This window comes from Pimephales promelas, chromosome 16 (genome assembly GCF_988280905.1).
Source record: "Pimephales promelas chromosome 16, fPimPro1.hap1.1, whole genome shotgun sequence".
Lineage (NCBI taxonomy): Eukaryota > Metazoa > Chordata > Actinopteri > Cypriniformes > Leuciscidae > Pimephales > Pimephales promelas.
Genome location: NC_142784.1, coordinates 21,849,715 through 21,867,315, shown reverse-complemented (window position 1 = coordinate 21,867,315; position 17,601 = coordinate 21,849,715). Strand labels below are relative to the sequence as shown.

The following is a 17,601-nucleotide window of genomic DNA, read 5'->3' as shown; positions in this document are numbered from 1 at the left end:
AATGTGTGCATGATCAAATAGAATACAAATGCTTTTTACTTTAGTAGGGAAAAAATATGTCAGTTATTAGAAGGAAGCATCCACCTCTGCTTTCAACACATTCTGAGCTGCTGAGGTGTCAGCAAGACTGTGGTGAGCGGAAGATATTCACTGATAGTAGTGATAGTGAAGACAAAGAAGGCTGTCAGAGACGCCACTCTGCTGTCCAAACTCTTCCTGGCATTGTGATGCCAGAAGGATCCACAGCCCAATATGGAAATGCGGTTTCAGCAAGACAGCCACATTGTGCACATATTCTCTTAAATCAAGATCAAAATCAAGATAGAAAACAAGAATTATAATATCTATAGACCAGTCACCAGACAACAAAGAGTCTAACAGCATACAGGCAGAAGAAAAACTCATGGTTAGAAATCCATAAAGTGATTATATTTACACAGTGTGAACTATATGGTGTATTGGCCAGTTCACCAAGGAGCAGACAATGAAGTGACAGATCACTAGCATCATATCTACTGACAGTGAGGGTGCTCTGATTAAAGTCAAGGTTAGCATGAGGTTATCTCTCATGTGACAGACAGCAGGAATGCACTACACTGCTTAATGCTGAAGGGGACAATTGTGTGTGTGTGTGTGTGTGTGTGAGACTCTACTCTGCTTTGAGTTGGACATGCTTAACAGATACCTTTCCTAGAGACACAGCTCAACAACAATGAATCTTTGTGAGTCAAACAGGGTCGTTAGCAAAACAAAACTGTGATGATTTTGGCCATGTACATTCTGGAAAGTTTTGGGAGTGACAACCACAGTTAAATGCAGCAGTGAAAGCCATGAATTCAATGACGTATTCAGCGTGTTTATTGTATACAGCAGTCAATTACACGTGCAAACACGTGATGACAGCAGTTCAAAATCAATTTAAAACCAATAAATGCAACCATCTAATAAATTTAATTAATTAAAACATCACTAGCATTATATTTTGGACTTCAATTAAATAAGGTCAATTTTAGTTCACTAAATAAAGAAATTTATGTTATCATTTACTCAAATGGTGAATAGGGTAAAAGGTGAATAGGGTAAAAACAGGTGAATAGGGTAAAATTTTTTAAATCATAGATAATCACCATGAAACGTCCTCAGTTGATTAATGAAATTCAATTAATGAAAAACTAATTTTGTGAAAAAGGCATTTAAAGATTTAAGTAGGGAATTTAAAACATTTCTATTGGAAAAAAATTGCTCAAAAACAGAATAAATGCTCAGGCCCTTAGTATTAACATATAATATTTAAAGCTCATGAAAAATCATTATTTAATAACATGGCAGGCATATAAGGCCCATAACTGCAGTAACTCAATGAATTAACATTGGCAGAGTACACCACGTGATGTGTCGGAGCGAATCACGTTAGAAATGGAAACCATACCATTAACCAACGAGATTTCGTCATTAGCTTTAAATCACCCTTTGGACATTCACGATTGGTTACTAACAGAAAGGAAATGCACATTTTTGGGTGTTGCGCATGAGAGTTGCGCATGAGATCCAGAGCTTTACAACAATACCGCTCATTACAGACTTCAGTAAACACAGGCGGGACGCGGCATGACGCACTGGAATGCTAACTTCTTGGTAAATTCAGGAGAAATAAGTAAACAAAATGTAATAAAATAAACATCTAAAGTATATTTTCAACGTTTTCTTTATAGCAGCTTGAAAGAACACATATTGAAGGAGTAAACTAGCCCAAAATCTCAAATCTGATCACTGCATGAAAAATCTATGTTTTTGCCTCCTGTTTTGCCTTAATAATGCATTTGAAGACGCATCACCCCGCAGAAGGTAAAATGCGTGTGACAGTTAGACCCTTAGGTGCATGATAGTCCTCAAACAACTGCCCAATTGCTTTTGAATAAATGTATTTGAAACCCTAGATCTCAATAACAGCAAGCCAAAAGAGATATTTTTCGCAACACGAATAAAAGTGGAAATAGTACTAAAAAAATAAAAAAATGGCAAATAAAAGAAAACATTGAGAACAAACAAATGAGTGCTCAAAGCTCTGGGCTGGGATCCATGGAAACCGAGAAGCGAAGTGGCGAAGAACTTCAGTGGACAGAGATGCTTTAAGACAATGAACAAAAGATAATCTTCAGTTAGAGAGTGCTTCCTCAAAATAACCAAAGAACTGTCTCAAAACATGCAGAGCTGCCTCTTTAGACAGCATTTTTGGCTAGTGCATACAGCCCTATGATTTCCAAGATGTGGAAAATGCAGACGGAATCACAGATTTCAGACACAGATACAGGAATTCCCTGTATAATACATTTGGATGATGTAACATTACCATTGAGTTTTTAGCATGGTACCATCTTACTATATGAGGACACTCCACTCCACATGAACTTCAACCTCATATCTCTCTCACACAAGTGCTTCTCAATATGGGGTTGTGTTGCAGTTAGGGATGATGCTACCCTCTTGTTCACTGCTCTGTGCGCATGCTGTGATTAAAAATAATTTTGTAGGACTATGCCCTTATTATCTTAAAAATAATGTTGTCTTTGTTAAACGTCATTTAAATAAACTAATATTCGATTTTTATGAGCCTAAATATTCGAATGCAATATTTTTGAAAAATGCCCATCCCTAATACATGTGCAATGTGTAAAGTGAGTAAGGAGAGCGGCTGCAGGAGAAGAGATGAGCAGCATTACCTCATTCTTTTTGGAGGAGAGTCATCTCGCTCTAACATCATTTCCGCTAAACGCTTGCTTCCGGATCCACATCACCACTGCCAGCAAGACAGCATCCCGTACCCCTCCCACATCGACTCCACAAACCCAGTGCATCTCTCCTCAGTAAACAAACAGTCTTATCAGACTCAGATGATCCCCTGTGGGTATATCTTGTCTGCCTGCCTCTGGGCATTTGGATTTGCTTTGCTTTATTATCCAGTTGCCATCATGTATCAGAACATGGCATCACAGGACTGCAGAATGAGTCCCTATGCAGGCTTTGAAAGTTGCTAACCTTTGTACAAACAGAAAAAGAAGTCTGATCTCCCTGCAGCTAGCCTGCACATGAAACAACATGGCCGACAGAAAGTGGCTTTCATCAAAGCTAGCACTCTCACTTTGTGACTATCCAGGGATTCTACGGGAGAAGTTCTTATTCCCTGATATAAGGCTCCTAAACAGAGGTTGCGGCTAAGTCTGCCGAGTAAGCGCACACAATGTGTTCTTGAAGCATCCAAGTAGACTGTACACTGCTTTCCAGTAAGAACCAGTTCAAGAAATGTCAGACCATCACAAATAAGCTCTCAAATCTGATGACTCCAAAACTTCAAAACCCCAAAAAATAATGCAGGAGTCACAGCATATCTAAAATTCTGACCTTATCAGTTCTCAAAAAGCCTTGTTAATTTCATCCATACTACATGTCAGTGAAAAGGTCAAACAATGCCTGTAATATGAACAGTGAGCTTGCTAAAATCAAAAAAGAGCATGTAATAATGAAACCATGATATTGACACGCATGAAGGAGATATTAGTGCATTGGTAAAAATATGGCTATTGTTCAAACCAAGGATATAGCAAGCAAACTATGCATTATGTAGCCTAAATATAACAATGTATATGTCGTGTTGCATTACAGTTTGTCTTGCTTGCATACATTACAAAACAATATTGCTTGGAAATAGGGATGGGTTTTTTTTTTTGACATGGATTGGAGGAAGGACCATATTTAGGCACCACCAGAATATTATAAACAACCTGATAAAAATGGTGACTGCCATTTAAAATGATATTTAACACCCAAGTTGATGCATAGCAGCATGCTAAACCAATCTGAAGACCTTGAAGGCCAAAATCCTTCAGTGCTGATAATTGAAAACCTACCCAGAAAATGTGATGCTACTACGCTAGAGAATAAAGCCAAATAAATAAATGAAACATTCAGACAGTCTTATTTTAGTAATATATTATCTTTATACTTGCTGTTATTGGGATCCATCTTTTCCAAATACAGAGTATCATTTCATTTATTCACTGACGAAACCAACTGTATCTTCCATTTAAACAAGAAATCCTTGCATGTTTTCAGGAAGTAAAACTATGGCTTACACACAATTCTTTGGCTTTAAATGAGAATTACATCGTAACTTTGGCCAACCGTGGGTTGTTCTTAAATGTGCTTTATAAATAAATAATGAATGAAAATTATATGATGAATGAGGGTTAATTGCAAACGCTCTATGTTCTGGCAGTTCAGAGACTGCAGACCTTGAGCTTGAGTGTGTAACGGGCACATGCAATTGGATGTGTGTGTGCACAGCATGGGAGTGTTTAGCCAGCTGTCTCACACACACACGCACAAACCCTTTGACAGAAGCGTTAATGAGATTTGGGCTGCCCCGTAGAGGCCACACCCCTTAAGACGACTAGCAGGTCTTAGCACTAATACTGTTTTTGTTTACAATCATTTGAATAAGTCCTGAGCCATGACACAATCTCAGGAATGCACACACACAACAAGCAGGCAGGAGCAGAGGGATTTCCACACTCTATCGGGAGGAAGCTTTAGATTACGCATTCCCCTTCCCTCGCCGCATTGAAGGAGTGGCGGTTGGCATAGTAATCTCTGACTGCATGTGGCACTAATGCATGTATTATGCGTGTAAAGCTTTGCTCAACTCCTCCTCAGGAATCTCTTAATCATAAACAACTACACCACCACAAAATTGCAATTCAAACACCCCCTGCCGAAACCTTTTCTTAACATCTCAAATATTTGGCATTTCAATTACCCTATTTCAGCCATCTACAGTAACATAATAAATCACAATCTGAAGTCATTACTGAATCTAGAGGTGCTGACGTAGCATCTAAGTTGATGGGTGAAGCTCCGAAGAGCAGCAGAAGGGCCATTACCACCTCCGTGTGCCAGTCTGCAGATTAAATCCATACTGGTGATGGGATTCCTGCTGATTGGCTGGCTGTAACATTATCAGAGCTTGCCAGGGGCTGGCAAAGAGACTATGTTTTAGAATGAGGTGGTCTCCAGAGTCCAGGCCTGCACACACCAGCCACACCTACAACACAACACAACTAGGGGGGTTGTGACGTTTAATATATAACTGTGAGATGGACGCTTATAGTTAAAACTCTGTTAAGACAACACCGCTGTCGCAATGAAACTACACAACCACACGCACAATATATTTCATTCACATTGTTTAAAACCCTGCTAAACTGAATACATTTAAATATACTAACAACAATTATTATTATTAATTGAAATAATATAAAAAAGTAAAAGACTTGAATAGCTAGTATTTTTGTTGTCATTATTTTTGTTGTTTTATATTCATTTTAAATGTAGACAAATGCTGAACCATACATGAATGGAGTGCTAGATTTCAGCGCTGAGGTGATTTTGAAGGTTAAGGAGCATTATTTAGAGTAGATCAGCAACGAATAATTTCACAATTAACTTGCAAATCTGTTGAATTAGAATAAAATCCCAAAGCCAATGAAGGTACGATCTAATAACAAGATACAAGCAACAACCAAATACAGACAGCCCGGCGCAAGATGAGAGCACATTTTATCTCAAACGCAGAGTCAACAGCACTTTAGTTCCTATAGGAAGACCTGACCTATGAGCTCACACTGAGAAAGTTAAACTCTCGCTCCAGGAGAACAATGACTCCTGAGACAATGTTAACATGAGAAAAGCAAACCTTCCATCATAAATTTCCCGATTTTAATCGATTCAAACTTTTACAAACCGATATCGATTCTTAAATCCCAAGAGTCGGTTAGGCTAGTCATCCTGTTTTCAGTTGATGAATGAACGGAACAATCTAGCACACATCCTACCCACTGAGATTTCAAATTAATACGTCCATTTTCTTACGAAATTCAAAAACATCCCTTTTGGAGCTGTGGAGTGAGTTCGCTCTGGCTAAGCTCAAGAGAAGCAGCAGTGCATGATCTTCTCTTCCGCCTTTATAATACCAGTTACAAAGCGAAATAAACATGAATGAGCATTCATAAGTGATTAGATACTAAAGATACAGTACAACTTATCGAAATCCGTATCATGTCACATGCAATCACTAACTCTGTGTCTCAACCATGGAAAGACGTCAGTAAAACAGCTGGTAAACAAGGTATCACATTTACCTCAGAAAAACCATAATCCAGTGACCATAAACTCATTAGTCTGCTAGAAAAATTAACTCTTGAGGAGCATTTTGCAAAATATATGTGCACCATTTTTGAATAGATCTGGCAAGTTTTTATGATTTTATACATTTAAAAAAAAAAAATCTGTAATTTAGGCTAAGTGTTTGTATACAAATCAGTAAATTTTTACCTTCAATCAATATTATAGTTGGCTAATGAAGCCTAGTAGGCTACTAGTGACCATAATTTACAGCATTAGTTGAGAGATTTGTTTTCCTTGAGAAAATTTGCCATGTATTGTACCTGATATCCAAATGTGTCTACAGAGCAGTCTACTGAGTTTATTTTTAAAACAAACCCACACAGGCTTCAATCTTTGCCGAGCGTTCAATGCACAAACACAATCTGCTCTTGTATGAGTGACTCCATTATGTCGTTGTATCTATATATAGCAATTTTAAGAGGTTGTGCAACCGTATGACCAAGATAAACATCCCCAGGATTCCTGACACAGTTTCATAATGCTGTATAATTCTTAATTTTTTTAATGAACAAGCAAAACTCCTTAAAATGAATATATAAAATGTACAAGAAAAACCTAGACAGGCAAGAAAAAACCCCAGCCAAAGAGAACAAATCTTACAATAGACAAACTCTTTATGTTCTCCAGAAAAGATTTATAAATCGTTCCAAGTATAATTTCTGTATGGCCAGCAGCTGTGCTCTAATATATTGAGAAAATCCTGTGTAACTTGAAAAACATAGATTCCATTCATGTGTTCAGTATGAAATCAGCCAAAGAGGAAAATTTCTGAGGCAGGCGGTCAGCTTGTCAATGCCTCCATTTCCCCTCTGCTTTTGTCCAATGAATCCAAGCAGTAAGTAATGCATCAAGAAGCCCCCTGGTATTCTATCGGTATTCACAAAAACTGTCCAGTATTTGCTGCCATTCACATTTGTTGAAGAATCTATGCAGGATGGGAAGTTAACCTTTCTGCAGTTGTCATTTTTTTTTATCCCAACATTAAACTTCTAACAGAATATCACTGAAAACATCTCAAACTTCTTTTTACCTAGAAGCGGAGAAAGAAAAAGAACTTTGCAGCGAGTATATCAGGACCTTAACCATAACCCTCAGCCATCAACAGCCAAACAGAGAGAAAATCTGTATTTCTCACGTTTTGTCAGGATAACAAATGATAAGCTCCAGCAATCGATATCTTCATTGGGTTGTTCATTGAAAGCCAGGCTACAGCCTGTGCAATGGAGGAGGGGTAAACAGCTTTACATATTCAACTTATTTTAATCTCTCCCTCATTACCTCATACTGATGATTAAATGCTCTTATCTATCCAACTCATGCACGTTCGAAGGTTAATTACACTGTGTATGGGACCTCAGGACAGATTTAACCTCATACAACTGCAAGACAACTCAATAACCAGACCAAATAACAGTCCTTTTTTTAAATAAAACAGCGTGTGGCATCAACGCATCTAAAACATTTCTCACAGTGGTTTGAAAGCTCTCTTGAGCCTATTACAACAATGTGCATCCTGATATGACACAAAAGGATTGTTTTTATCCAGGCTTTGCCTGTAGTCATCTTCTCATTGATTCCTCATGACAGTGAACCAGTGATCTTTTGAAATGTCAAACTCCCTGATAAATCCACGGTCCTTTACTGTAATCAAAAGTTGAATGAGGTACGAACACTCAAAGATGATGTCAATCACACATTCATAGATGTATTTTAAATGGTGTGCTATGGTCACAGCACAGCTCTGCGATTGAGAAGAGATCAGAGAACTTACAGCTCGTCACGTTGCCTCTGTGACAGCACCATGGTGGCGGTGGGGACAGGGCGGGGATGGGGTCAGGTGTAGAGTGTGCAGCAACTGCTGTCTCCTTGGCAGGAGATCAGAGAGAGGACGCCGGGTCCGGTTGCAGGGCGATCAGCAGCTCACCCAAAACACTTCTCCTTAAAGACGGTCTCCAGGAAAACCACGTATTGAGAGCCTGCAGGCATCTACCAACCAGAAAGTCCTTGCATCTATGAAGAGAGAAAAAAAAGATTTTCATTCACAATAACAGGACAGAATCAGAATGCAATAAGTGCAGTCAGGATGCGCAGTGCTCATACAGGCTTAAGGCAACAGTGGAAATATGCTACTGACCCTGTTCCTCTGACAGTAGCTTTGGGGGCTAACACACATTTCATATCAGGTGTTCCATCTGCTCTATTTCCCCCAGCCCGCATCTCATTCTAGCCTGCATTCAGTCCACCCCATCGGCTGCCATGTGGAGCGTTTTGTTACGGACTCCTGCTGCCCCTGTCAGGAGCTCTGAACATGTGTAAAGGGGACCGCTGACCCAGATTTTAACATCAACCTACTTCTCCACTCCAGTGAGATGCACAGTTTGACAGCAACAAGAAGGCCTCTGAATTTCTCTCAGCTAAAAGAGAGATCACTGTGCAGTGCAGTGTGGATAGCAAAAGTACTGCTACTTTACAACCAAGGCCTGAAGATCACAACAACTGGTAATCCCCAGTCAACAGAGTTGGGTATCGAGATAAAACGGTATGAAAATTTCATATCACGATTATTAATGTTATCACGGTTTTGTTAAAGCTGCAGTCCCGTAGCTTTTTTGGGGGTTAAACATTATCCAAAATACATATTTGAGAAAATACATAGCCAGCCAGTGTTCAAAACTCTCTGCTTGCCGTAGCTCGATTCAAAGCGGTAAGCTTGTAATGTTTTTAATTCCAGTGGTACTGGTGGATTTCCACAGGAGATTCGAGCTTGTCTTTACATCACATCTGTACACATAAAGTAGTATCAACTAGTAGGCTATATTGCCTGTGAGAATGTTGGAGGAAGTGATTTATAGCATTTTCTCACAGCACTTGTTATAATTAAACTTATCAATTTGATGGCGGATCCAGAAAGGTTCAAAAGACAATCACCAGTGACAACAGATTCACCCGTTGTAAAATGCAAAAGACTTTGTTTGGACTTCGGAGTGGCTACAGAAAAAAAAAAGAGACCGCAACCAGACCCATGCGAAAACGAGGATAATATCGGAAGGACATTAAATGTAGTCATGCAATGCTGACATTGTTAACATTAACAATTTGAGAAGAAAGTATAATTTGCAAGGTTTTGCATGATAGCATAACTTAAGCGATGTGTTAGATTTAATCAGCGCAATTTACTGCAATGTCAGAAGCAGAACAAAGGTGGATGTTTCTTACAATTACATTTATTCATTTTAGCTGATGCTTTTATCCAAAGTGACTTACAATTGCTAGTTATGTCAGAGGTTGTACGCCTCTGGAGCAACTAGGAGTTAAGTGTCTTGCTCAGGGACACATTGGTGTCTCACAGTGGATTCGAACCTGAGTCTCTCACACCAAAGGCATGCTTAAAGGGTTAGTTCACCCAAAAATGAAAATTAAGTCATTAATTACTCACCCCCAGGCCATCCTTAAAAATATTTTGGTTTGCAGTAACAGCAATTTTTTTTTAAAAAAAGGGTCGGTAGGTAGGTCTATATTTTTTTTTCCAAGATTCAGTGTAAAAAAAAAAGGTACAATTTTGGAGATGGTGATCGTGAATTTTTAAAAAAAAATGCATATTGTGACGTCACTGACTGGGTCTTCAAACTGTGCATCCACCGCTATGCAAAATACGACCAGTTACATTTTAGGCTCAAAATGTCACAAAATGTATAAAATATCTATTTGTTATGCATATATACATGAGATCAGCAAAAACAAGCACAAACACATGGTCAAACAAAGAATACAATTAAACAAAGATACAAATTAGCCTATATACACAGTGCTTTAATTTCAGGAAGGTCTAAAATTAGCTTTTCAGTCAAGTCTGTCGCTCTCTCTGAAAAGAAATTTAATTTAGCTAGTAATCAAATGTAAAATGACACTACATAGTTTATCATAGTTAGATTAATGCTTATTAAAGTTTAAGTTATTCATTCAAGAGCTGTGAGTGATTTTTATCTGCCTTTTGTTGTTTGATTCGCATTGGCTCAATCGTCACGTTTATTAGACTACTGCCCCTTTAAGACCAAATGCAGAACTCTACTGTAATAGATGACTGATGCACCATCATTTTCTCCCAATTTACATCCAATTAAGACATAAACTGTGTTTAAATGAATCTCAGAGCAGGTCATTTTATATTTTATGTATATTTGATGGTTTAGATGCGCACATGAAGCCCAAAATGAGGCGATAGCCTACTTTTCTTGTCTCGTTTTAGTGCATTTCAGAGCGCGCGTCGCGCGTCGTGAACAACTTCTCTTGCGCAGACTTTTGTGCTTTTAGTAGCTCTTTTAATGATTGAACGCGTCCGCAGTTTAGCAACAGTAGCCTACAGACTGCATTTTACAACAATCACCGATCATGCTGATTCTGACGGTACGTTTGGGTTTTAGGAAGAAATGACAGCGCAGCGCTGTGAAGGGAAGGAAGTTGCGCTAGACACAATGCTTCTGTAATGGTTTCATCTCAAATATCTTCTTTTTATAATCTTTGAAAGCGGAAATCTAAAATACAATTAGAATAATATCCCAGATCTAAAGTGTAACCACGTTTTGTCCTCATTGTCACTCATTAAGCAGGGCTGTCGTGCTGTGCGCGCTGTGGCTCCGGGTGAGAGATCGCTCTCTCTTCTGGACTGCGAATAGCAAAATTGCATCACAGACAAATTGTTTAATATTTTTATTATAGAAATGGTTGATATTCAGCACCGTTGCCCTTTTAATACCGGGTACCAAGCGGGAACACTGAAACGAGCGAACGTACAAGCCATATAGTGACACGCTCAACGTTAAACCAATGGTGTAAACATAATCGGATGACTATGACGCCACGGGTTTTTATTTAAGAAAGAACGTAGCCTACGTTTGTTGGCTATGTAGACACAAGCAACTTTTACAATACTAACTAAAATATAATTAATATTATTTTATTGATTTTGAATTAGTCGTTTGAAGAGTAAAAAAAAAAATCGGTCGGTCTGAACGCAGGTTACAACCGGCAAGTCGGTCGGACTAAAAGGAAAAAAAAAAAAAATTGGGTCGGCCCTAAATTGACAGGGTCGGTCGGGTTACGGCAAACAAGAATATTTTTAAGGGTGGCCCCATGCTGTACCAACCCCGTAAGACCTTCGTTCATCTTCGGAACACAAATAAGATATTTTTGATTGAATCTGAGAGCTGGATCAGTCCTACATAGACTGCCTCTTGGGGACTGGCTCTTGACGGCTCATAAAGTCATTAAAGAAAAGGTTTAAATATTCCATGTGCCTACAGCGGCTCAATTATAAGTTTATCAAGCGACGAGACTACTTTTTGTGCGAAAAAAACATAAATAACGACTTTATTCCACTATTCCATTACTTCCTTATGGGCGCATGCGCGAGAACTGAGACGAGGACGTTCTCATTCGTCTACTTCTTGTTACCGGCTGCTCACCGCTTAGGAGTTTTACCGCCCCTTACCGTATAAGATGATGTGCTGATATAGCTGGAAGCGCAAAACTTTCTGTTTACAAGCAGAGGAAGATGCGTACGCTTTTCAATTTGCGTATTTTCCGCACTATAAGGTGCACTTAAAAGCCTTTAATCTTCTCAAAAAACGACTGTGTTCCTTCTAATCCGGAGCGCCTTATATATGGATCATCATTTTATACGGTAGGTGGCGGTAATACTCCTAAGTGGAGCAGCCAGTAACAAAAAGTAGTCGAAGGAGAAGAACGTCCTCGTCTCAGTTCTCGCGCATGCGCCCATAAGGAAGTAATGGAATAGTGGAATAAAGTCGTTATTTATGTTTTTTTCGCACAAAAAGTAGTCTCGTCGCTTAATAAACTTATAATTGAGCCGCTGTAGGCACATGGACTATTTAAACCTTTTCTTTAATTACTTTATGGGCCGTCAAGAGCCAGTCCCTTAGGAAGCCTATGGAAGAGTGATCCAGCTCTCAGATTCAATCAAAAATATCTTTATTTGTGTTCCGAAGATGAACGAAGGTCTTACGGGGTTGGAACAGCATGGGGGTGAGTAATTAATGACTTAATTTTCATTTTTGGGTGAACTAACCCTTTAATATCAACTGTGCCATCACCACCCCTATAAGAACTAGTTTCTTAGTAGTTCAGATTACATTTTCCTGTGAAAATTCTTATGTTGGTCATACTTGGATGACGTGTTTGACAATATATTCTTATACAGTTTTCAGCTTTAATTTGCACAATTTCCATTCAAATTGTGATATTAACATATCATTAACATTGTTTAGTTGAATATTAGCAAATTATATAATTCATAATAATATTTAATTACAGTTACATTTCATTGTCTAAAATAACATTTAGTGTTCATTTTGACGAACCGCGTTCTGTAGCTCTGTTTGTTTGCTGTCGCCTACGGTAGAACCATGATGTCACAATATGTCGACCTTTATAGAAGGAGGTGCCCGTGGCTTTTAAAACTAAGCTAAGGTAATTAAAACATTACGGTTTATTAAGCAAGTTCTTTATACACCACTGAAAACATAGTTATGGATGTCATATTGCATTTCTGTTAATACTAAATATTTAAACATTACACTACTACTAATCTTCAAATGTCTGTCTTTTCAGGTCTACTTATGAGTGTGACTCATCAAATGCATTGAAAGATAACAATAAACAAGCACTGTAAAAGGTTTTTACTGACTGGCTTTTCTCCTGTATGATTTCACATAAGTCTCTTCAGACCTTACTGTATTTATGAGCTTTCAGAAGTTGACTGAGGCTGTGTGACACCTCATAATTGAACTGCTATCCACAAATTGACCTTATGCACAGCTGCACTACTTCCTGAACTTAAGCCAGCTCCTTGTTTCCTGTCTGCCATTATTGGCCGAACTTGATTAATTCAGGTGTGTCTGATTATTGTTGCCGTGACTACTGAGGTCAGGCACACCTGGATTAATCAATTTGTCCAATAATGACAGACATGAAACAAGGAGCTGGCTTAAGTTCAGGAAGTAGTGCAGCTGTGCATAAAGCCAATTGAACATAAAAGTAAAAATAAAATAAATAACAGTTGTCTCAGTTGTCTTATTAAGTGCAACCATAATCAAAGTACTGTACTGCCCAACAAAGGTAAAAGACCTTAACTTGCTAGAGTGTGGAACTGAGAAAAATGACTTTAAAAGATTTTTTGTTGTCCTGTCTGGCAATTAGATGTTTGAGTAATGAATATCTTTGTAACAAAATTTTGATCTCTTGACTTGACTTTTGACCACTATTTTAAAGTTACTGTACTCTGCCTTTGTATTGTCAGCAAAAAGTGAGAAGTCATGCCAAGGCAAAAGGCAGTAACTTACACATTATCAATATTTGGTTGCTGATCCCCATGAACAAAATCATTATAGAAACACATGTATATAATTTAGTGATCATGGCATTTATTGTGTATGATTTACAATAAACTATAGCCTTCTACTCATTGTGCTTTGGTTACATTCCGGTGGCCCTATTAATAAATTAGACCAGAGCTCCAGACTAACTTTTTTCCCTCTGTCCTGGAAGTTGGAACTGTCCTGAAAAACAATTTGAACCATTCTGAAGTGAATTTGAACCCATAAAAACAATAGCAGTTGAATGGCTTGAAGTGCTTTCAAACTAAATATTATTAACAAGAGTAAGAGAACAGACTTTATGACTATCAGCATTTGACCTGCTGAGCCAAACATGTCTCTGTAAATTTGCCAGAACCCAAGCACCACTTGAACTATGAACAACTCTAGAGGCTCTGATATGCTGACAGGCCTGTCATTAAAACGAATCAGATAATCACTGAAAAATACAGAGAAGCAGAAATCAAATCACCATATCATGACAGCCTCAGCAGCAGGCTTGCCAATCCCAGCAACGTTACATGTGATGCACAGTGCGCAAGACAAGGGCAGCAGGACAAAATGCCATGACAGGAATGAGAATTATATGCAGAGCAAACTCTTTATCTCCCATCAACCACTGCTTTTCTTTTAAATGTTAAAAATAGAACATTAAAGTTAAAATAGAATGTAAAGTTAAAGTAGCTTTTTCAGTCTTTGTCATGCAAAACATTAACAGCAGGTGAGGGAATCCAATTCATGCAGACCCAATTTACTAGAGGCACAACATTTATTGCTTCGGACTACAATTTCATATGAGAAAGTGCTTTGAGACTTCTGCAAGACCAATTGTAATCTTTTTGAAAATTAGATTAGGGTCAGAGAAGCAGGTTCAGGCCACAAATAAGCAGTATAAGTAGTTATAAGCCTATACATTCTCAAACTCACAGGCCTTAGATAAGGCCCTTAGTCATACTTCATACCAAACTGAGCCATAACATATAATCCTGTCCATTTCAGCATGTAGACTGAATCAAAAACAGGGACAAAATGCTATTGATCCTTCCAACTGACCACCATCTTGAAATCTACATTTCACACATCAAACAGTGGAGCTTTTAGTTGCCATGGTGAATGCATTACTGATCCCCACTGGCACCGAAACACATTATGGCTGCTTCTTTACAGACACACATCCAGTGAGCAAACCAAACCCACAGTAACGGTACTTCATGCCACGCCACCTCCATCCTAGTCCTTATAAACTGCCTGTTGGGACTCCACAAACACACAATTATCCTGCGTTATTTCAGTCAAGGGCTTGGAGGGGTCTCCAGCAACCGTCTGTGTGTGTGCAGCCGAACCACTCAACTGAGGCAAAACAGTCCAGTAGTGATTATCCGTTACTGCTATAAAAAGACCAATGTAGAGCACTAACAAGAGTATGTTATTAAGAAAAAGAATGAAACAAAGAAATCCAACATTTGCTGTATTCTGGTTTATGCTATTTGTTTATTAGGAAGAGATAATGAGAGATATTCAACAAGGACTTAGGCTAGACTAATTATTATTATAGCACAAATGTTGCATGATAAGAAAAAAAGCAAAGTGTAATCTGTTTCCATCATTTTCTGTGCATCTCAAACCCAAAAAACAGGCCTGCAAGTCTGTCGATTCAATTAAGTCGATTCTTAAGTTTAAGACAGATGGCAAAAGGAAACACCCCTCTTTCTGAAATTGTGCAAGCTGGCAAAGACAGACAGCCAAAAAAGCTTGGACTTGTAATAATTTCTCACATTTCCTTAATGGAATTGCAGGATCACAAAACAATTCCACTAAGGCAATGTTGAGTAGCAGCAAATCTGAATGGCACAGAATTCAAAAGATGACCAGACGTGAGCTGAATATCACTAACTTGAGATCACAATGAAGCAGTACATTAAAACATTTTGTATTATTTTTAAAGAAATTCATACTTTTATTCAGCAAGGATGCATTACATAGATCAAAAGTGACAGTCAAGACATTTAATGTAAAAAAAGATTTGTATTAATCTATTACATAAAATCATCATGGTTATCTATTTTTTCCTTGATAGTGATTTAAAACAGGTATATTTTATTGGAAATAAGGTTGCTATGCTATCAAAATTTTAGATACCAGTGAAATCACAATTCACAACAAGTCTAACCAAACCCAAACTTTTCAGTATTATTATGTATATTAGGCTGTTCAGTGAACCTAATACAAGCTATAACATGCAACCATACATGACACCTGTCAAATAACTAGAGGGAGTGTACAGCAAACTGGGCACAATAGCTTAAACCTTAACGATTAAAGTACATCCAAAGTACACACGGTGCCACATTTATTCAAAGCATTCACACCTTGATAAGAAACATGCATACACCTGCCTCTTCAGCATGTTTAGTCTATGCCTGCTTGCAAGGTATTGTTATTGCAGTCGTTAAATTAGTGCATGTAACATTATTGTTGCATACCGCTTTGGACTAACATTATAAAGATGACCAAATATACTGCAGTAGTGATAATTACATTCACATCACAACATTACAGACCATCACAGAGTCCCAACGGAATGAGCAGTGTCGGGTCTGCATGCAAAGAATTAGCTGACCTACATTTGAGACCAGTTCAGCACAGGTACCGGTCCAAATCTTTAACTCACCCATAATGACTGCATGTTTTATAACGTTAGCTTAATAAATGTCAAACATCTCGTTTTTCATAACCTTGAAGCAATAGCACATATGTTGTCTAGGTTAAGCTTCATTATTATGTTTAAAGACAACCAAGGTGCTTGACAATCTGAAGCTCGTTTGAATACTAAACGTTTCTGTTTAGTATGTACAATCATACATAGCTAAGTTAACCCCAAATATGCCATCTAGGTAAGTAGTTCACTAGGTTTTGAAACACAGCCCTCATCACCCTTATTCTCAACCGGTATGCAAAAAAACCGACAATATGAATGATGTAACGTTTATGTATTTACCCAAACCGAAGTGGATATGGCAAGGTCAACCTTAAACTTAACGTTTATAGATGATAAAATAGAGATTTATGTTGACACGGGCGTTAGCCAACTGTTGCTAGCTAACATGACATTGATGTAACGACGTGTTGATTCGCCGACAACATACACCTATAACGACCCGCTAAAACAGACCTGGGCCGGTAATTTCTTGTATTTACAGCAATAAATACGGTTACCCAATTCACACTGCTGGAGCTGTCGATATATTCACGACCAATTAAGAAAAAACAGAAGCTGAAGTATTCCTCCAACGGCCGCGTCCGCCATTTTGAGACACCGAGAAAAGGAGGCGCAAAAATTACATCAACAGCTTTTCTACCGGCGAATTTTTATCTAGCATAACCACAAAGGGAGAAACAAAAGGGATGTTCTTACCTTACAGAGTTAGCGCAAAATATTACTCCTCAGACGACGGTCGTAAGGGACGAAATGCGTGTTATTTTCGTGTTGAGAAGGGGGGCTGAAGTCTCGGGGTCTGCCTCCTTGCAGCGCCGCATTCGACTCTACATAGCACGGGAGCGCGCATGGGCTGACTTCAGCAGGCGGACGCGCGCACGCCCTTCAATCTCACGCCCTCCTTTCGAAAACTGTGGGCGTTACTTGAATAAATATTCAGCTCGTCGCAAAAATGGACCGTGAAAAATGATTTCTTTACATGACCCACATCAATGAACTTTAATCTGGGTACAATCAGACCGCGTGGCGTTTGTTAGAGTCACTAGTGTCATTCTCAAGTCAGATGCACAAACCAGTTAACATTGTGATTCAGGCTTTGAAGGTAACTTCCCAGCCTCATGATGCAAATTATTTATATTGATACATCTATTAGGAGTAATAATACAAACTTTAAGTAAATACAAACTTTAGTTCCTCTGAAAGAAAATTTAGACAATACCGAAAACAAAGTGTCCTGCGTTTAGACATACACCA

The 17,601-nt window shown here is 38.4% G+C and overlaps 1 protein-coding gene across 1 annotated transcript in view; it reads right to left on the bottom strand.

Moving 5' to 3' along the window:
* Positions 1–17,221, bottom strand: part of pafah1b1a (platelet-activating factor acetylhydrolase 1b, regulatory subunit 1a) — a 31,514-nt gene extending 14,293 nt beyond the window's left edge. The window contains exons 1-2 of the mRNA XM_039670683.2: positions 17,047–17,221; positions 8,012–8,250 (exon numbers count right to left, since the gene is read on the bottom strand). Coding sequence (XP_039526617.2) covers positions 8,012–8,043 — 32 coding nt within the window. The 5' untranslated portion in view covers positions 8,044–8,250; positions 17,047–17,221. The remainder of the gene's footprint in view (positions 1–8,011; positions 8,251–17,046) is intronic.
* Positions 17,222–17,601: the final 380 nt, after the last annotated feature.